This window comes from Tiliqua scincoides, chromosome 5 (assembly GCF_035046505.1).
Source record: "Tiliqua scincoides isolate rTilSci1 chromosome 5, rTilSci1.hap2, whole genome shotgun sequence".
NCBI lineage: Eukaryota > Metazoa > Chordata > Lepidosauria > Squamata > Scincidae > Tiliqua > Tiliqua scincoides.
The window spans coordinates 139,616,128-139,637,901 of NC_089825.1; the positions used below are offsets into that span (position 1 = coordinate 139,616,128).

At 45.6% G+C, this 21,774-nt stretch overlaps 1 protein-coding gene across 1 annotated transcript; it reads right to left on the reverse strand.

The window, feature by feature from the left end:
• Window positions 1–2,028: 2,028 nt before the first annotated feature.
• Window positions 2,029–20,076, reverse strand: LOC136653900 (vomeronasal type-2 receptor 26-like). The gene is made up of 5 exons (XM_066630772.1): window positions 19,918–20,076; window positions 19,526–19,571; window positions 18,192–19,075; window positions 4,193–4,420; window positions 2,029–2,106 (listed from the first exon to the last, which is right to left on the reverse strand). Exons 1-5 carry the CDS (start codon window positions 20,074–20,076, stop codon window positions 2,029–2,031), a joined length of 1,395 nt encoding a protein of 464 aa, XP_066486869.1.
• Window positions 20,077–21,774: the final 1,698 nt, after the last annotated feature.

The window sequence follows — 21,774 nt, forward strand, 5'->3', positions numbered from 1 at the left end:
CTCCTCCTTCCCTGCTGTGCATCACTATCAGGGTAAGTCCCTGGGAGACAGGTACTCAAGTAGGTTGGCACAAAGGACACCCAATCACTGCAAAAGTCAGCCTGGGGCTATTAACTTTACCTGGGGGTGGGGGGTTCTGCTGGCCTCCAGAAAAGTCCAAAAGACTCAGAGATTGGAGCTCTGTGCAGTCATGGGGGCTGTGAGCCTCCTGGACCCTGCTAGAGGCCACTGCAATCCTACCAGGTAAGGTGACAAGCCCCTGGGTCCCCATGGCGTCATGATTACTGCAGCACTACCAGGGCCTGTCAGTATTGCTTCATCTTCAAACTACATAAATCTCTTTAATTTACACTTTTATTGGCTTGGATTCTCCATAATGTCTGGTGCAAAAGATCTTCGTACTTCACTATAAGAACACAAACAGGAACTTCTTTTGCTATCTCTGGAAGGGAAATGGGCCAACAATAAATGCATCAACAGAGATAGGCACTCATCATGATTTTATTATCTAGTGATTGCTTAAAACATACTAAATGATTTTCTAATTATGAAGAAGATACAACCTTGTCCATAGGATTACATTTTAAAATGCAGTGAAATAGACAAGGAAAGAGGAAGCATGTGATGAACTGGGAACATTAGTCAGTACTGCAGATACTTGTTTCTTACCAGCTGCGCTCTGGTATTTAGGTTAGGTCTCAATACAATAATATAGCACTTGGGGAGAAAAATGCATCCTAGTAGCCCGGCACTGGAAACCAAGATGGAGAAGATCTCCACGGCCACCATATATTCCCCCTGGTGCTCAGATATGCTAGGAAAAAGGACACCCAAACACTGCAAAAGACCAGCATGCTGAAGGTGATCAGCTTGGCCTCATTAAACGCATCAGGCAATGACCTGGCTAAGAAAGCCACAGTGAAGCTTATGAAGGCCAGAAGCCCCAGGTAGCTCAGGACTAGATAGAACATCTATCTAGAACAATAGGACACCGCCTTGGAGGAGAAGGGAGGAACGAGAAATTAGATTGACCCTGAAACGTCAGATTGGTGAAAGTTGAAATGAATCTCAGGATTATGTCCAAGAGGAATAGTTGGGAATATAGAAGGAATTCACATGAGTTTTTATAAAACAATGGACATATCTCAAGGGGTTCATGCACAATGCTACGGACGAAGGTACTCAAGCAATTCAGTCAGGTGACAAAATTCTTTTTCCTTACTAAGTTTTCTTTGGTGTTAAGCTGGGGCCTCAACACAATAATGTAGAATTTGGGGAGAAAGATGAAACCCAACAATCCAGCACTAGAGAACAAGATGGAGAAGACCTCCATGGCCACCATGAATTTCACCTTGGTGCTCAGGTAGGCTGGCACAAAGGACACCCAAACACTGCAAAAGACTAACATGCTGAAGGTGATCAGCTTGGCCTCATTGAAAGTATCAGGCAACCTTCTGGCCAAAAAAGCCACCCAAAAACTGACAAGGGCCAGAAATACCATGTAGCCCAGAACAATGGAGAACATGAAGGTTGAGCCTTCATTGCACTGCACTATGATCTGAGCTATCAGGGAGTGCGCGTCAAGCTCTGGGAAGGGGGGAGACACTGCCAGCCACGCTGCACAGAGGCTAGTTTGGATCAGGCAACACACCACGATGATGGACATGGCCAATCTCGTCCCTAACCATTTTCTCATCCTGTTGGCTGGTCTGGTGGCCATGAAGGCCAGGACCACAGTGAGGGTTTTGGCCAACACTGAAGAAACTGCCCCAGTGAAAGTGATGGCAAACAAGGTCTGCCGGAGAATGCAGGATGCCTTTCTGGGCTGGCCAATGAACAGAAATGTGCAGAGGAAGCAACACAGAAGGGAGAACAGCAGGGCACAGGTGATGTTCCAGTTGTTGGCTTTGACAATGGGGTTGTTCCTGTGCTGAATGAAGCTCCCCACGAGCACAAGTGTGATTGTGGAGAGCAGCAGAGCAGAAGAAGCCAGAACGATTCCCAGGGGCTCTTCATAGGACAAAAAGGTTATGGCTTTGGGGATACAGTGATCCTGGTTCCTGCTTGTATGCTGGTCCTCTGAGCAGTCACTGCAATGATCTGCATCTAAAAGAAACATGCAGGGATTCAACAGTTCAAAGTATACTTGCGTCACCTGAGCCTGTCTGGCAACAGTGCAGTGCAATCATAGGATGAAGTGTGCTAATGAATACATACAAAAGAAATCACTCACTCCAATGTTTCTTTGTCTACATCCATGTATGTAACATCTAGGTATCCTTTGAATGTCAACCCTCAATAAATCTGGCATAAGGCTTTACCCAAAGTCAGCTGTACTGTGCCTAGGAAGTCTGTGCTGTCATGGGGGGCAAACAGCTGGCCAGCAGAGTTGTGTATAGGCTGCCCAGTCACCTGTAGGTCTCCTCCTCCATTTTGCTGATGCACTTCCGAGGAGAGTGAGGGAGTGTTCCGAAGCAAGGTTCAAGGATTAGAGCCTGGTGCATGTTGCTGCCACCAGGATCCACCTCCTCTCTCCCCTGGCCTGATCTCTCCTCACCCACAACATGCCCCACTTCTGACTTACCGGCATCTGCAGCAATGTGGTTCCGGATCTGCAGCTGCTTTGAAGCAGATGGTTGGTTTGGCCCAGTGGTGGCACCAGCTTCACGCCATCACTGGGCCTTTGACAACAGTAGACACCTGCCCCACTGTCCTAACAGTCCCATAGGACTGGGCCATACGTTCTGCTGAATTGTTGCTTTACTGACTGCATCAGTATGATGAATTTAGGATTCCAATCCTAAATTGTTGCTTTACTGACTGCATCAGTATGATGAATGTAGGATTCCAATCCTAAAGGTTCCTAGCACTGGTGCTGAACTCCAGTGCTGGCACTGGGTGTTGTAAACATGTCGTAAAGCACATTTACGGCACCCTTGGAGTAGGTAGTTCTGGATGAAGAATGCCATGTAACTGTGTGGAGAAAAGTGGGACTGCCAGGCAGTGGTATGGCCTTTCGGTTTTGGGATGGCGTTCTGTGCGGGGGAAGGGGGAATGGGGGAAGAGATGTGGTGGGAAGCGTGTGGGAGCGGCAGATGCCTCCTCCGCCAGATCCTATCCTCTGTGTCTGACCTAATAGCTTGACATGAAGGTTCTCACATCTGTGCCAGCAAAATAGCTGGTGCAAACATGAGAAGCCCCATCGCGGGACCTGAGACATTCCTCGGGGGACGGGGACAAAAGTTCCTGGATGCCACAGTTCCTCTGAGTGCTGGGAAAGAAAAGATTGGGCTGGAAGACCTTTGAGCAGCTCATTTCCGCAAACTTCTGGAACACAGATTGGATGGAGCATCACCTTCTTCACTTACCCAGCTGGCTGGAAATCCTCCCTTCAGAGCACTGAGCACAGTCATAGCAACAGATCTGCTCCCCCTGGCGTACCACCTTTGTCTGTCCAGGATGGCAGCTCTCAGTACATGTCAATTGGGGCAGCATCTTCAAAAAAACCCAGAGGAAATTGGTTTAATATGGAAATCAACTGTTTTCTCTTTGCTGTGATGTTTGGTTTGGTTTGGTACTGAGAATACAGTAATGACATATAAGTCACGTTTCTGTAAACATCTATATTTGACATGTGCTCCTCTGACCTCATATACTGATTAATTTACTCCTATATTTATATATGTTTCTTGCCAGATATTACTCAAGGTGGTTTACGTAGGCAGGCTGTAGACCCAATAAGTGTCCTTTCAACATTGTTCTATATATGAATCAAGATGTTTTCCTTCCATGGTTACTTACCCTACGTACCATCCCTTCACCATATTCAATTCAGCCTCACAATTCATAGGAAGATATGGATAAACACAAAAACAAAAGAGCATAGATATCATATGCCTGGGCATGCATGAGCTTTGCATGTGTTATCCATGGTTGTTCATCCTATTCTACAAGCACAAGCATTACAACAAACCTGCCCCATTTGTCCGTGTTATTCTTGCATCACTGTTATGATAACCACAGAAGTCTGGCAGATCCAGAGTAAATCCCAGTGAGTACCATAGGGCTTGCTTCGGAGTAAGTGCAGCATGCACTGGAAGATTAATTCCCAGACATCTGCTGAAGAGTACTTCCATGTTCTTCTGCAACTGTGGAACTATAGCTCAGCAATTACATAAAAGATCCTTCCCACCTGATCAAACTTCTGATTCCACACAATGGCGCTTCCATTAACGGCAAACTCTTCTCCTTCAGGAGCCCAGGGGTCCACCTTTCCCACCCGGATTCTTTGGAAAGACAGGTTGTGGAATGTGATGGTGTTGACAATATCAAAACCTGTTGCCTGTTCCCCATTTTTATCAAAGAATATTTCTTCGCCTGCACTATTGTTGAAGCGAATGTTTCTCAGAAAGTGGTGAAGCTGATTGGAGAAAAAGAAAAAGAATACTCAGGGGTAAACTGTTGAGCAGGAGTTCTTTTGATATCACTGGAATCTGCGACCTTGACCTTCTGGCGCTGAAGAGACTGTGATTATACATGCAGGCACATGGCTAGGTCATTGGACACCTGGGGCCCATACATTATTGACACCTCCCCCTGTATATGACATAATTATTTTCAGTAGTAGTCATGACATGAAATGAATAATAATCATGGCCAGAAAATAAATATTGTGAACATTTCCTGAAAGACTGCATACAAGCAAAACCTATGAGAACATTTTTTTCTATGTGATGATTATAAACATTACATAGTTAAACTTTCTCAGAGTTATTCTCACCCCCTCCTCTTATTCACAGTCCCCATTTCCACCAGAATTCACAATTCATTTAATAACCCCAAAAGTTATCCTTCAATCTATTGCTCCTCTAAATTAAGTCCCTTTCCAAATGGAAAGGACTCGGGTTTAGACAAACGAAAGTGAAAATATTGTCTCACTTCTCGCTCAGTCCAGTTGCATTGCAAGAGTGGATCCAAGTCCATCCATGGGAATGCAGGGGTGACCGTACACATTAAAGGCTTACAGGAAAATCCTACCTTCCATGGCTGAACAGCCCAAACATCCGCTGTGCCTCCAGTTCCCTTTAATCTATGCTTGGATATTGAAGAGTACATGGAATGCAGAGCATGTGCTACGGCATGAGCAGCATTGTAGATATTGTAGCTCTCACCGGACATTTTCATTTCAAATACGGAACTGGGGAGACTGCTGAGCTTCTCCTCCCCAGTGCAGTTCCCTGTGTTTGGTAGGTACCTGTTGAACTTGGGGAGTGAACACCAAAATGCAACTGACCAAAACTTATGTATGAAAGAAAACACAGGCTGATGTGGATTTATTGCCTCAAGGAAGTCTTCATATCCAGGCACGTCCTTGGTGTGGAGTGTGTATGACAAGGTACCATTGAAGGATTTGGATGTGAATAGAACCGGGTTGAATACTGTTGCAAAATCCCACTGAGATGTCTTGAGCCAAACTTTCTCTGTTGGGTCTTGCTTTGCTTTTTCATAAAATGTTAGAATCAATTGCAAACTCTCCATAGATCGTGACTCTCCATGAACAACAATCACGTTGCTCCTGGACATAGAGACAATAGATCTTACTCCTTCTAAACGGTCATAAAAGGGTTGGTTCACTTCCACATACGTCTTTAGTCCTGAAAGAACTTCTGTAAAAGCCACACAAATGTTGTTTTGGAGGAGCCTGGGAATGAGAGTCCTCAGAAATGTTTCTCCAGTGTCATTGTCTGAAACGAGGAGACCAATCCAGTTCCATTTGAAATGCCGAATCAGTCGAACAATCCCAGTGTACTGAGATCTTGCATTTGGGACCATCTGGTAGAGGGAAGGGAACTGTGTTCTGTCACCCAGTGCAGAGTCAAAGAAGTCATAATTGAGCTAAGGGGAAATGAAATGAGCTTTTTAGGGCAGACAAACTTCTGATGATTACTAAATAAAAAGGTCCTCTCTCAAATGCCTGGCAGGTTATATAGTAGATTTTTTTGTACTTGATCCTGTAACAAAAATTTGGAAGTCTCCATTTTCTGGGGTGTAGTGTTTTGGGCAGGATGACCAAGAGGCTTAGGATAATTCATTCAGGTTCCAAATCTGTCCACACTTTCCTGGGAGTAAGCTCTATTGACTATCATGGGATTTACTTCTGAGTAGACAGGCATAGGTTTGGGCTCTCAGAACCCACTCCTGTCCAACTTTCCAGCTTTAATTCTGCTGTCAATGTGTTATGCACTGCATCCTGAAGTGTGGGGCATTCATGGAGACTTCCTCAAGGGAAGGTATTGGAGAAAATATTTTGCCCACATACATTTGCCGCTAATTCAGTACAAATTATTCCCTCTTTAAAGTGGTTTTTTAAGAATTTAATCAGGTTTTGACATTTTCACACATCACTTGATTAACATTTGATTCCAACTCTGTGCTAAATGGATAGAGAAGAGTCTTCTGTCTTCACTTGTTGTAGCCCAGATTGTCTGCTCTCCTAGCAATCCTAGTGTCTGTACCTCTCTCTAGATTAGGGAACACACATACCTGTGGGATCCTGTAGATATTTAAGATGTGGGGCATCAACTTTGAGTTCTGAGGAATGAGCCCCCCAATGACGACAATGAGCTCCTTTTCCTTGCTGCAGACGTAATTAAGGGGATGCCCCTGACCTGTGAAAAGGAGACGCATAGTTCCAGAACAGGACCCCCTGGCATTGTTAGCATTTTCAATCGGTAAAAAATTCAATGTCTTGTTTGTCAAGAGGTTGACATCTTTCTCGATTTCGAACCCGGCAAACATCATGGCAAAGAGACGATGGAAGTACTTCAGAATTACGCTGAAATGAGAAAATCATGTAGTCTTAGGCTCTGGTTCATAGTCAATATGGTGAATGGAAATGCTTCATGCTCTTTGCATAGCCCTTACTTGTGCTTAAAATCAGGTTGATGGGACCACAAGCAGCTCTGCTTTTATGAACTTTCTAGCTCTCACTATGCTCAGTTATATGCAAGGAATTCCTGGTAACATCTTTTGATGCCCAACAAGGAAAAGAGATGGAAAATAATATTATCCTATCACACTAGTTCCTTCTGAACAAAAGTCAGAAGGGATCTGGTCACCTGGCCCGCTGGATGTGTCCACTCATCTTCCCATAGTTTATGGGTGGTTGAACAGGATGACATTTTCTTCTCCTGGAACAAGCCAATGAGGAAAGTGGAGTCTCAGTTCCCCAACTCCTGACAAGGGAAGGCTGGCTCGAGAGGTTTTGTTTCTGTCATGGAAGAGCCCTTTGCTCATGCCTAGATGACCTTCAAGGGTAGAAAGTGACAAACAGATCCCCTTATAGTGCAGGGATTGTTTCATTAAAAACTGGTTTTGTGTTATTTTGAAGATGCTCTAAGAGGATTTCCTACTTGGAGGCAGGGGTTTGGACTAGATGATGCTTTAGGTCTTTCCAGCTCTATGATTCTATTATTCTTTACTTTGCCACTGTATGCATGTCTCCTCATTGTGTTCAATGGGGCTTACTTCCAGGTCAATGTGAATAGCCATGCAGCCCTAATGCCTAATCCTATGGGCACCTTCTGTTGATGGAGCAAGTGTTCCACCACTGGAATCCCTCTCCACTACAGAAGCAGTGACAGTGCATGCAATGGAGCCACCAGTGTGAATGGCTGGCAACTGTGTGTGTGCACCACCAGAAACCTCAAGCTCCACCCAGAGCATGCAGTGTGCATCTCCACCTTTGAGAGTGGCAGGGGATGGGATTGGACAAAGTCTCTCTCATCAAGTATCCATTTTGCCTCCTTTGATCTATTTCCTTCTGCATTTTAAACTCTTCCAACTTTTAAGAAACCAGCTTTGTTGCTGACATAGATCCAAGTGACTGCATTCGATCCAGTCTGAGGGCTTAGCCTACTGGCACCACCACTGTCACTGAGGCTCTCCCTCAACATGCCTCCCAGCCTGATCCTTCCTCTGACCCTCCTCTGCTGACCCGCCTGCTCTGGAATGGGATCTGCACTCCTTCCACATTCAGGGGCCTCCAGCCATTTGTGCTGGGGGTCTGTGCACTGCTGAAGCTCAAGCCTTGGGCTGAAGGATTGCAAGTGCCATCAGCACAAGGCCCGGATCACACAGGCCAGTAGTCTTGGCAAATTTGCCCCATGATTCCTACAACTCTTCAAACTCCTGTAGCAGATACAGATAGATCACCTTTAACAAGCCTGGCCAGTGACTCACTTAGCCTCTCTAGCTTCTTGTCACGTTTGCAGCCAAGTGGATGACACAATTAGCACCTCCATCATGTTCTCCTTGACATGTCTGAGTCCAGGACTCTTGTCTAGGTTGGAATCATTTAAGGGGAGGCCTGAGATCAGCCTCAAGCATTCAACATATGATATGAACATGTGGTCAGTGTTTATGGAATTGCAGCCCTAGCAACTGCTTATGATTAGGCCGAGTTGTATGAGTGAGTAGTGAATACACTGCAGCAATTTTCAACCCCTGTGAGTGGCACATTGGTGTGCCACGCACGGTCTGCATGTGTGCCGTGGATGTTTGGGGAGGGTCATTTATTAGGCCACTGGGGGATGTGGGCACTCTGACTGGCAGCTGGGTGTGCCTTGTCCAAGAACCCATGGTGAGTCTTTACAATTTTACACCCCTGACAGTGTGCCATGAGCTGAAAAAGGTTGAAAATATCCGATACACTGTATTGCTTTATATTTTGAATGCACATTTTTGCTGTTGCATTATTATCCCCACAATAAAAGTGATCTATTGTTACACCATCACCATTGTGCCCCATAGCTCTTGTGTGTCATTCCACTGTTGTGCCATTGACCTTTACACTCGAACCTGCAGGCCTATTAGCTTTCCTCCATGTGTGGTCATGTTCCACGTGTCTTTAAAAGCACACCCACTAGCCAAACCACTTTAGTGCACCAGCTGCAGCTCACATAACCAAATGTTCTGTTCCTTCCTACAAAAAAACTTCTCCACACAAGGATAATGAGCAGGGAACATCAAATGTGTTCAAGACTAGTGTTCACCCTGACATCCTAGTTCTCTAGATGCAGGGGTCTTTTGGTATATGTGAACTTGAACTCACTCCAAGCCACCTCTAGTGCCCCCACTATTGCCACCAGTCCCAAAGTATGTAATCCCGAGGAATTTTTCTATATTTACAACACTGATTTTAATCAGAATTACTAGACATCAAAACCACAACCCAACTTACAGTCTTTCCAGGGAAGATACATCTGGAGTTTCTTTAAAAGAGAGATCTTTCTGCTCAACAGTACCGAAAGAGGCAAAGACACCAATAGTTATGTCTGGAGACTGATGGGTGTTCTTCTGCCTACCCCACCTGGACTGGCAGTTGTTGACGACACTGTAAGGCAGTTGCAGCAGCAGCACTGTTGACCATCTGAACAGCAGCATGTCTGAACCTCAGCCCCACAGCATTCAACCAATTTCCAGTGACTTCCACACATGAGGCACCATGAACACAATCATCAGTCATGAGGAGAAATGACGGTAGAGGGGCTGAGCAAAGCCCCACTGCCAAGTTTCTCTCATGAGGTCTTCATACTCAAGCGACAGACACCTGGCTGTATGCAGTGAATACCCTACACCTGCCTCGTGTAGCTGGCTTTTCAAAAGCTGAAGTGCCCATTTTATCCTCAACTCCCAAGTGGATTCAGCTGTTTTTGTTATGAATTTTGAAGGTGGCTTCAGATTATCCCTGGGACTTCTCTAATGGAAGGCAGTGATTTCGATAATGACCAGGCAGATGATCACATTGAGAAACTTTTTCAGATGTCTGCAAGGCTGAAGAAGCTGTGTGTGTGTGTGAAGAGCCCTACACATGTAGGACCTAATGTTTCGTGTTGGATGGGTGGGTGGTGATCAACAGGTGGAGGAGGTTTAGGATGCAATCCTAACCCCTTAAGTCAGTGCTTACGTCAGTGCTTACGTCCTACCCCTTACGTCAGCACCAACATAAGGGCAATTCAGCTCTGAGGTAAGGGAACAAACATTCCCGGACTTTGAGGAGGGCTCCATGCACCCAACTGCAGGATGCAGCACACATCCCATTGGCACCGCTGTGCCAGTGCTGGAAAACACTGACATAAGGGGTTAGGATTGCGTCCTTAGAGTCCAATTTTGAGCTTCTGGACATCCAGAGGAGCAGCAGCACCTAAAGGCAACCGCTGCATCCTGAGTTCCAAGTATGTGCCTGCAAAATAACCGGCGCAGTGTTGAGAGGTCCCATGTCAGACCTCTCCACTGCATGGATCCACTGCATGGATGCCCGATGCAGTGTTCTTGATCCAGCGGAGCAGAGCTCCACCAGTCCTGCCCCTCTCCCTGCAATGCTTACGGTGTGCTCAGGGAGTCCCCGAAAGTGTCCACTGTCTGGTTTGTTTGCCTGGTTTGTTTGTCTGTCACTCCCACCTTCCCAGACATCTCCTGTGCCTCCATTTCCCTTTAATCTGTTCTTGGATATTGAAGAGTACATGGAATGGAGAGCATGTGCTACAGCATGAGCAGCATTGTAGATACTGTAGCTCTCACCAGACATTTTCATTTCAAATACAGAACTGGGGAGACGGCTCAGTTTCTCCTCTCCAGTGCAGTTCCCAGTGCAGTGCTTGGTAGATACCAGTTAAATGTGGGGAATGAACACTCAAATGGAAATGACCAGACATTATACAAGAAAGAAAACAGAGGCTGATATGGATTTATTGCCTTAAGGAAGTACTAGAATCAATCGCAAACTCTCCATAGGTCGTGAATCTCCCTGAAGAACAATCATGTTGCTTTTGGACGCAGAGAGAATAGATCTTAGTCCTACTAGACGGGGATAATTCTGGTGGGGCCCTTGCAGCCCCGCCACCATTTGCACTGCCCCTCCCCCTCAGCACATGTGGCAAAGGTGGGAAAATACAGACATTGCAATGGGCTGCCTTTTGGAACTGAGGGCTGTGGTGCAGCTGTTGCTGGGGCTGGCAGGCTGCCCGGTTTCAGTCTGCACCAATCTGGCAAGCTCCCTGTCGCAGCTCTTCCATGCTGACACTCCAAACGTCTGAGAAAGAGGTAACGTGGAGCAGGGAGAGTCACAGGTGCCAGATGAGCAGCTCCATCATTTCTTTGATTTTATTTGAAGAATACGGACTTGGATGAGAAACCAATTCCTCATTCCTGCCACTGTACTGCAGAGGGCCTGTAGGGTGAGCAGGATTCTTCGGCTGGATTTGGATGGCCTGACTCGGAACCATTTAGGTCTTTCCAGCACTGACATAGCTGTGCCAGTGGGGCATGTGCTGCACCCTGCAGTAGGGGGGCAGCTATGGAGGCCTCCTCAAGTTAGGGCCATCTTTGTTCCCTTTCCTCAGAGCTGAAAAGGGGGTGAGGATTGTGCCCTGAGTGTTTGAAGTCAGTCACGAGCACCTCCAGTGGTGCTCAAAAATAAATCCAAGTCAGTCTAGGCAGGTATAAAGTATAGTAACTGGTGCTGTTGCAAGGTGTTGCAAGATTCAAAAGCAAACTCAGTAGGCAAGACTGGTGATCGTCTGCAAGCTTTATTTCTTTGCCAGCAACAGGCATCTCAAGGGACTCCAGTCTGAAGCAGTGAGAGCAATTTTCCCAGTCTGAACCTCTCCCTTATATTTCATTTTGGCTCCTTTGTTTGAGGAGTTTTGCACTTTCCATTGGCTGGAGTTTGACATCATAGATGGGGCTTGCTCTGGGTTGGCCGGAGATAGCCTTACAAACATTTGATTGGTTGGTTTCAAGTTACAGGTTTCAAATAAGGCAATACCATACATTTAAACATATAGAAAACTTTGTTTCCAAGTACCAGTAGAGTGCGCTGGGTTGCTGGCAACCTTCAGTCTCTAAAGACTCTGGTATCGCGCTCTGAAAGGTGGTTCTGGAATGGCGTCTAGTGTGGCTGAAGAGGCCAATTCGGGAGTGACAATCCCTTCCACACTGGGAACAAGTGCAGTCTGTCCCTGCACTGTAACCTCAATTATATTCAGAACTGGCTTTTGGCATGTCCTTGTACTTATTTCTTGGCATCCTTAACTTGGATGGCCTTGGCTAGGAGCCATCTGTTTATCTCTTACATTCCTTCTGCTAGACACCATGGGGCTCTCTGCCAACCTTTGTTTAAGCTGAGCTCTCTGACTTTCCTCTATTCCATGTTGTGATTCCCTGTATGTGACCTGTTACCTTTGGATGTACAGTGTAATTTATTTAATACAAGACAAACAAAATCCTTATTGTAAAAAGGATTGCTTTCAGAAAACTTTCTCTTTTACTTTGACCAAATTATAGCTCCCTCTACAGTCTCTTGTAGCCCAGACAAAGGCTCTCATAGATATTTCTGTTATCTTCTGTCTAGCTGGTTCTGCAGGTGTCTGTATCTCTGTTTGTTAGAAAATCCTATTTCACCTGTCAACAGATAAGCCTCTCTCACCAAAATGTTGCAGAGCCGTGTACTTTCCCTGCTCTGTCCATAAGCAGTTGCCAAAAGTCTATCTGAGATGCAACAAATTCTGCAAGTCTTTGAGTTCTCAAGGTCTCAGAGATACAGGCTTAGGAATGCTTTTGCCAAGACATCTGCCTCTGCCAAGGTTGCATTTGAGACTGGTGACTTAAGCATTTCTAATAATAGAATCTAATAGCTTTTTACTATTCTGTGTATTTTTATTAAACATTCTAACAGTTAAAACTCACTTTCATACTACCATGCCTTTATATATATGTTGATTACACTCTCAAAGACACTAACTATTAAATATTGAAGAATTATTGGCAAGCAAGCAATCATAGTAATCTTTTTAGCACTTGCTAAGATGCTTTTGGTATAATACCCACTAAATAGCTCTCCCAGTGTTTAATTTATGTATATGAGACTGTCTTTTTGGTTTAGAAAGGAAACCTCAAAGCATTATGATTTTAAATCTGCAAACATGCTTTTTGCCAAGGGTTTTCATTTGCTCATTGTTCTCTGTTTACAAGCAAGGAGCTTGAGATGACTTGGGAGTTTCCCTCTCTCATCCTCCCTTTTCACAAGACAGTGCCTTCACTGTGCGCATTGTTTGGAACTGTTATCTGATGCCTTGGTATGCTGCCAAGAGCTTCCTGACATTCTGCCAAATCTAGCTGCCAGCCTGCAGTTTTCAGACCTGGTTGAAGAAGAGACTAGCTTTTAAGCTTTTTGTAAGCATCTCAGCTTCTAAACATTTGCCATAATAGCATAACACTCTTTTAAGCATTTATCTTATCCATTCTGTCACCTTCTGTCAGTGCTACAAAACTATCTCTTGCTAACAGTCTGGTCACAGCCAGGTGAACCAGCTTCTGCACCAGCCCTGCCCTCCTGCCTCCGTGTCCCTTTTTTCTGGCACTTTTCTGCCCCCTTCACTTCTCTTCAATTGCTGGCAGTGTTTTCTTTGCCTGTTCGTGCCTTTTTGCCCTTAACAAGCTCCTCCTTTCCCGGTGCTCTTCATGGCAGCCACTTGCCAGTTGCCTCTTGGCTTTCACCTCAGGCAGCCACTTTCGTCCTGGGCGAGTCCACTCCCTCTGAGGAGCTGAGCTCCTGGCTCTTTCCTCCTCCAGCCTGGGGAGGGTCCTGATCACAAGCCGCGTAGACTTCTTAGGAACTTTCCCATTTGCTGTGCTTGTTTCTGCCTGGCCGCTTCCCTCCCCTTTGGCAGCACAAGCATTCATCTTTGCAGAGACACAAGTTGACCTCCCACTGCTTACTCTTAATATGTGAATTTATTGGCATACAACTACAGAGTAATATCAGATGACAAAAGGTGGCATATATATTAAAGGGGGAACTTAGAATTTACTGTTAGGTTGTTCTACATAGTGAACAAATGTGTGGATTCTTAAAGCTTCTATGTGAGTGTCTGTCAGGATGAGGGAGGCCTGTGTGTGCTGCTTGTGCTGCCCCAGTTGCTTCCTCTCCCCACCCAGCTTGTCCAACTGCAGCGGCCAGGGAGTGATCAGTGAATAAAGGCTTCCTGGGTAGATGATATGATGTCCAGGGAATAAGGGGACAGGTTAAGGAGGCTGCCTGTCTCTGCAAGAGGATACAGGCCTGCTTGGAACTGCTCATTGGAGTGAGGCCACCTCTGAACTTCTGCAAGGCAAAGCCAATCAAAATCAGGAAAGTCAGATCATGAGGGTTGCACAGCCCCTTTCAAACCCTCTTTGTTTGTCATTTCTTGCTTCATTTATGGGGAGAGACCTCCCTGGGGAAAAATTAGGATCTATTTGAATATTGGAACCAGAGAGCCTGAGGGGTGGTGGCTCTGGGGAGGGGCTGGATCTTGAAGATCCAGGTCAGCCCCTGCTTGGCCATGATACTTTTGGGGTGACTTTGGCAAGTCATTGTCTCTCAGTTTAACCTCACTCACAGTGTTGCTGTAGGGGCAAGGGAGAGACAGAACCATGTGCATTACCCTGAGCTCCTTCAAGTAAAGGTAGTATAGCATCTGAGAAATAAAGAAGGGCCAGGTCCTGTCTGGTTTTCCAGTGCTGGTGCAGCCGTGCCAATAAGACACCCACTGCACCCTGCAGTGGGGGAGCAGTCATGGAGGCCTCCTCCAGATAGGGGAACATTTGTTTCCTTTCTTCAGGGCTGCATTGCAGCAGCAGTGGTGCTGGAGGATTGGATAGGACTGGGTCCTAAGTGGTCCCTTGGGAAGGCATTGATATCAGGGTGGTTTGTTTGCCACTCCTTTGGCCCAGAATAGTGTCATTGCTATCACTGGTTGCGTATGTCTTTATACAGCACTCTCAAATGTTTTGTAAACTCAGTCAGCACTCCTGGATTATCAGAAGGGCTACAGGTTACTCCTTAATCATCAATGAAGATTTCTACACACATGATTGGGGACATGCCCTTTAATTTACAGTGTTTTTAATAATCATAATCATAATCATAATCATAATCATAATCATAGCAGCAGCTTACTTACTGCACACCATGCTTGCTTGACATTACTAAGACCATTAGATGGAGGCTCAGGTCTCATAGGCTCCTTTGTTTGGTCTTCCTTACTATGGCAAAACGTGTTCCTGAGCAGCAAGATTAGATATGTATAGGGGATTGATCAATCGCATTCTCTGTATTTTGCATCAGAATGCTCCCATTCCTTCACTATTTCCCCATAAGTTTAGGTCAGTCTTAGCTCAGGCCACTCATGACCAAATTGCATTCAGGTGGTTAATTCATCCCCATCTTATATGGGCTATGCCCAGTGGCGTAGCTAAGGGGGTGCAGGGTGTAGCAGTTGCACCGGGCATCAAGCTTTAGGGGGGCAACAACCTGAGCTTGATACTAGTGACCAAAATTGTGAAAATCTTGCTATGTATAACTAATACCATCATATTATATATCATTGGAAAGGTAATTCAATGCAGAATGCAGTTAAACAAACCAGATTGGAATATCTGTATTCTATCAAAAGTTATGGCCAATTTACCAGAAAATGAAAGCACAACTGTCTTATAGAACAAAAAGTGGATTTGCTTAACTCCAAACTGACCTGAGTCTGATTGTTCTGAGTGCCAATGAGATATTCTTATGATACAGCATGGAACCAATAACTTTTTATTTATTTAATTAAATTTGTTTTTATCATGTGGGGGCTACAAAATCTTCTTTGACCCCAGCTATCAGATTGATGCCTTAGCTATGCCACTGACTGGGGGGAGGCAGCAGAGCAAGTGGGTGATGAGCTGCTGGGGGGAGGAGGCAGGTTTCCGCCCAATTTTCACTTTTTAAAAAGCCTAGGTGTGATGTCACTTCCGGTTGTGACTTCACTTCCAGGGCAACATTTTGAGCTTGGCACTAGGTTACATGATCATTAGCTACACCACAGGCTATGCCAGCAAGTAGATTAGGCCTTCTTGGGCCCATGGTTGTCTGGCAGTGACCAGCAAGCATTCAGCACCCTATTTTGGACTACATTTGTAAGTTGTTTAGTCCAACCTTTCAATAGCCCCTGGTTGCCTGGCAGTGCCACTCTCTTTTCAGCACTCTGTATGGGGCTACCTTTGTAGGTGAAGCAGGCCTTCAATGGCCCATAATTGCCTGGCAGTAGCTAATGACAGTTCAGCACCCTATCTGAGGCTATATTTGGCCCATCGTTGCCTGGCAATAGCTGGCAAGCATTTGGCACCCTATATAGGAGTTCCTTTGTAGGTTCAATATTACTTTATTGGCCCATGTTTTCATTGCAGTAGCCAGCAAGCATTCAGCACAGTATATGGGACTACGTTAACAAGTGAAATAAGCCTTTACTGGCCCATAGTTGCCTGGCAGCAGCCAGCAAGCGTTCAGAACCCTCTCTGGGGCTATATCTGCAGGTGCATTTATTTGCCCATGTTTGTCCGGCAGTAGCAGCTGGGCATTCAGCACTCTATGTGGGTCTACATTTGTAAATGAAGAAGGCCTTTATTGGTCCATGGTTGCAAGGCAGTTGTCAGCAAGCTTTCAGCACCCTATTTGGGACTATGTTTGCAAGTGAAGTAGGCTTTACTGGCCCATAGTTGCCTGGCAATAGCCAGCAAGTATTCAGCACCCTATTTGGGACTATGTTTGCAAGTGAAGTAGGCTTTACTGGCCCATAGTTGCCTAGCAATAGCCAGCAAGTATTCAGCACCCTATATGGGACTACATTTGTAAGTGAAGTAGGCATTTACTAGCATATAGTTGCCCGGCAGTAGACGGCAAGCATTCAGCACCCTATATGGGGCTATGTTTGCAAGTGAAAATGGTATTTATTGGCCAATGTTTGGCAGGCAGTGGCTGGTGGGCATTCAGGACCCTAGATGCAGCAGAATTTGCAAGTAAAATAGGTCTTCATTGGTCCGTGTTTGCCTGGCAGTAACCAGAGAGTTTCATTCCCCTATATGGGGCTACACTTACAAGTGATGTTCTTTAGTTGCCAATGGTTTCCAGGAAGTAGCTGGTGGGCATTTAGCACTCTTTGTAGGAATAGGTTTTTGTGAGTGAAAGAGGACTTCATTGGCCCCTGGTTACCTGGCAGTGGCTGGCAAGCATTTAGCACACTGTATGGGCTACATTTGCAAGTGAAGTAGGCCTTCATTGCCCAGTGTTTGCCTTGCAGTGGCTGGTTGGTATTCAGCACCCTACATGGGTGGCCTGCATTCATTCAGAATTGGGGCAGCATCTGTTGCAGCAGTATTAGTCTTTCACCAGTGGATATTAATGCATCGGCCAGTGGAGGTTGGTCGCTTCTAAGTTCTACCTAAGTAAGTACTAGGCCAATAGGCTATGTGCTGGCCTGGCCTGCGGATGAACAGAACCTGGTATGATAGGTACCACTGAGTGAGTGTTTGGGTGCCCGGTGTGATGGGCGTCCCATGTGGGGGCCATGGCTGCGCCTGGTCAGGGACTAGTGTGATAGTTCCTAGTTCTTTTGCGCAGTGTGATGGACACTTAAGGCGTACTGTTACAGGTCTTAGGTTACAGATTCAGGTTACTTACACTCCTTTCTGTATTTTCAGGTCACTGCACAGTGTTCCCCACCTGTGTCCGCATCATTCTTATGTAATTATTGGACACTCCACTGTGTTTTGGGCGAGGAAGAGGGCAGCGGCCTTGGAATTTGGCACCCAGCTCGACTTGGGTGACATGGCGGAGATCTTGTGGGCTTTGAAGAGATGTATGCTCTGGGGCCAGCTACTCCCTTTACACGTTTTGTGCTATTCCCACCAAGGTCCTGTCAGCAAGCGAAAGACTCAGATTTTGGAACATTCTGGATTTTGGAATTCCAGATAAGGGGTAATCAACCTCTCTCTCTCTCTCTCTCTCTCTCTCTCTCTCTCTCTCTCTCTCTCTCTCTCTATCTATCTATCTATCTATCTCTGTGTTTGCTTGTGTGTGTATACACATTCTTTTTCATCAAGTTAAAAGCAGGGCTCTGCTGGAACAATAATTGGGCAAAAAAAATGACATATGAGGAAACTTTTCTAATGTATTAAATGCATGCATGTTCCAAAGTGTTTTACAAACATCAAAGTAGTTGGACTTAACAATTTTTTTAAAAGACAAACCATAAAAGTGAGGGGGAAAATAACGAGACAAATAAGAAGAAAGAGAATTTCAGTCAGGTAGCAAAATCCTTTTTCCTTACTAGCTGTTCCCTGGTATTCAGTTCAGGCTTCAGAACAATAATGTAGATTTTAGGGATGAAGATGCAACCCAGCAATCCAGCACTGGAGGCCAAGATGGAGAAGATCTCCACGGCCACCATATATTTCCCCTTGGTGCTCAAGTAGGCCGGGATAAATGATACCCAGACACTGCAAAACACCAGCATGCTGAAGGTGATCAGCTTGGCTTCATTGAAAGTATCTGGCAGTTTTCTGGCAAAGAAAGCCACGGCAAAGCTGATGATGGCCAGAAAGCCCATGTAGCCAAGCACAGTGTAGAACATGGTGGGTGAACCTTCGTTGCATTGCAATATGATCTGAGTGAATTGAGAATGCATGTCTGATTCTGGGAAGGGGGGAGACGTGGTCAGCCACACTGCACAGATGCCACTCTGAGTCAGAGAAGAGAGTATGATGACTGACACTGCCAGCCTCTTCCCTACCCATTTCCTCATCCTGTTTCCAGGCTTGGTGGTCATGAAGGCCACCACCACAGTGAGGGTTTTGGCCAACACACAGGAAACAGCAATGGAGAAGATGATGCCAAACACGGTTTGGCGGAGAAGGCAGGTCACCCTCCCAGGCTGGCCAATGAACAGAAAGGAGCAGAGGAAGCAAAGCAGCAGAGAGCAGAGGAGGGCACAGGTGATGCTCCAGTTGTTGGCCTTGACTATGGGAGTATCGTGGTGTTGAATGAAGACCCACATCACTATTCCAGTGACTGCAGAAAAGAAGAGAGCCAAGGAAATCAATGTAATTCCCAAGGGCTCTTGACATGACAAGTAAGTTTTTGTTTTAGGGATGCACTGATCCTGCTTCCTGTTTGGGTGGTGATCTTCTGGGCACTTGTGGCAATCTTCTGCATCTGGAAATAAGAAGCAAATTCATGCAAATATAGTACAGGAGAACTTGCACACAGTTTGTGATTTTATTTAGTTATAGTTCCACATACCGTTATTTAAATATTGTCATATTCTGCTCTATGGATTATAGCGGGCCTTTCATCGCCAGGATTGGGCTGTCACATGAAGCCACTTACAATGGTGGAAGGCACATCCACTTTTGGAAAATGGCGGCCAACAGAGCAGGCTGCACTCCATTGGTGGCCATTTTTATGAGTGCTGTGTCATGAGGCAGCAGTGCTGCAGCTCAGCCAAACAGACCCTGCAGAACCTAGTAAGGTAGCAGTGGGGGCAGGGGATGGATAGGAGGGTGGGTGGGGAGAGGTGGTTAGTGGCAAAACTGGGTGAAGAGGGGGAGGAACAGGGGCTTGGAGGCAGCAGGAGTTGATGTCACTTTGTACTCTTTTACTTACCTGTCTGGACCGAGATGCTATCTTCAGAGCACTGAGTGCAGTCATAGCAACACACCTGGGCACCCTGAAGAACAATCCTGCTGTGTCCAGGAGGACAACTGTCAACACATGTGGACTGTGGAAGCATCTATCAACAAGTAGAGAAGCATCACATTGAGAACCTGAAACCAGCCATTTCTTCCTGTGTTCTGTCATGTTGAGTTCAACCTATTTACCCACTGAGGTTCTAAGAGGGACTGATGGAGTCTCTGTGACACTCAAAATACCATGGTGCAACAGGGCTGAGACAACAACAGCACCGAGAATGAAGGGTTCTGGGTCAGAGCACAACCTTCCTCTGATCTTTTTCTGCTGTGGATTCTACAATTCAGGAAGATAATAGAAATCCTCACTTGGTTGTACTTGTGATTCCACACTATGGCACTTCTGTTGATGGTGAACTCTTTTCCTGCAGGAGCCCAGGGGTCCATCCGTCCAACACGGATTCTATGAAAGGACTTATTGGGATATGTGACTGTGTTCATGATGTCATATGGAGCTGCCAAATCCATGTTTTCATCAAAGAATATTTCTTCCCCGACACTATTGTTGAAGTGAACATTTTTCAGAAAGGAGTGAAGCTAGTTTGGAAGTGAGAAAAATGTGAATGAGCTGCTTTCAGTGGTCAAAACCTAGTGCAACTTCCCTGAAACTATTGGATTTGTTACATTCACACATAAGGTAATGGCCCTATCCCCAGGGCCACAGCACTAGTCTTAAGTGAGCGGCCCTGGCAGCAGCCATCACAAACGTACTGTAAAGTGATGGAATGCTTATAGTTATTAAATGCCATTTGAGGCACATTTGCCTGGAAGTAACCCCATCTGAACTCAGTCTAACATTCCTGTAAATGTAGACATGCATAAGAATGCCCATAAGAATCAGTGATTGAACTGTGGGGGAAATGCACCACGTCCTGGATGACATTCATAAGCACACTCCCAAACTCCAACCAAATTTGTCCAAATTATGGCCCACCCTGTAGTCTTCTTAGAAATGACTCATTAGAGAAGACTAATTAAGGCTGAAATCCCAACCAACTTTCCAGCACTGACATGGTTGTGCCAGTGGGGCATATGCTGCAGTTGGGGGCAGTCATGGAGGCGTCCTCAAGGTAAGGGAATGCTTGTTCCCTTACCTCGGAGCTGCATCGCCCTGATCTCGGTCCTGGAAAGTTGGTTAGGACTGCGCCCGAAAGGGGAGTGCACAAAACCTAAGATGATTTTGCCAGTCCTAGTTAAATGACTGAGAAAACACTTCCATTTTTGCTATATGTGAAACCAGCAGGAAAGAGAGAGGGTGCTGGTAATATCTGCAGTAGGGCAAGGTACTCTTGCCAATTACAGGTTGAGCCTCATTATTTGCGTGGGTTCTGTTCCAAGCACTCACATAGAAGGTAAAAAATGCACTATAGCAAATCAATGCAAAAAACCAAGTTTCTTTGCTCTGGCGATTTAAAAACAACCTTGCTGACCTTTGTGATGTAAGATAAGAATCATTAAGAAGACAATCCATTAATCAGTCGTCCTGCAAGGGCTTACAAAGGTGCTTCACTCAGTCCCTCCCTTCACCAATGCAAAGTGATTACCTTTCTTTCACATGCTCAGGGGGAAGGGAGGGGTCCCCTGGAGAGAGAAGGATTGGTGGATTGTCGGCCAGCTGCCCTCTCTCTCTCTCTTATTAAGGAGGCTATTGTTAAAGGACTGGTCAGTTATTTAAACTGAATTTAAAGGGATGCGTTTTTCCCCTTCTCCAGGGATCAGCACATTCTTTCTCATCTGCAGTGGCCATTTGTGTTGAGTCAAATCTGTGTATAAAAAGTCCATGAATAACAAGGCTGGACCTGTATGACGTTTCTTATTAAACTGAATTAATAGGAGAATCCACTCTACCTGCCACGGCTGAACATCCCTGAAGTCCCATGAACCTCCATCTCCCATCAATTTCTGTTTTGACCTCGATGAATCTATGGCATGGAGTGCATGTACCAGAGCATAAACAGAATTGTAGATGCCATAACTATGACCAGGCATTCCTGTTTCAAATATGGACTTGGGGAGGCTGCTCAACTTTTCCCTCCCCGTGCAGCGTTGTCCTGCTGGTTTATATTGAGCAAGTAAAGGCAATGAACAGTAAAACATATCGGACCAGAAAAGCTGGAACACAAATTGATGAAGTTCTTTAAAATATAATGTCTCAAGAAAATCTGC

Bases quoted from the DNA above. Each gene is read 5' to 3' on its own strand.
- LOC136653900 (XM_066630772.1), bottom strand. From the start codon at position 20,076: ATGGATTTGGCAGCTCCATATGACATCATGAACACAGTCACATATCCC. The intron at 19,572-19,917 runs GTGAGGATTTCT...CAGGTGTGTTGC, and splicing joins GGAATCACAAGTACAACCAA to TATGACTGCACTCAGTGCTC. The intron at 19,076-19,525 runs GTAAGTAAAAGA...TCTTATTTCCAG, and splicing joins TAGCATCTCGGTCCAGACAG to ATGCAGAAGATTGCCACAAG.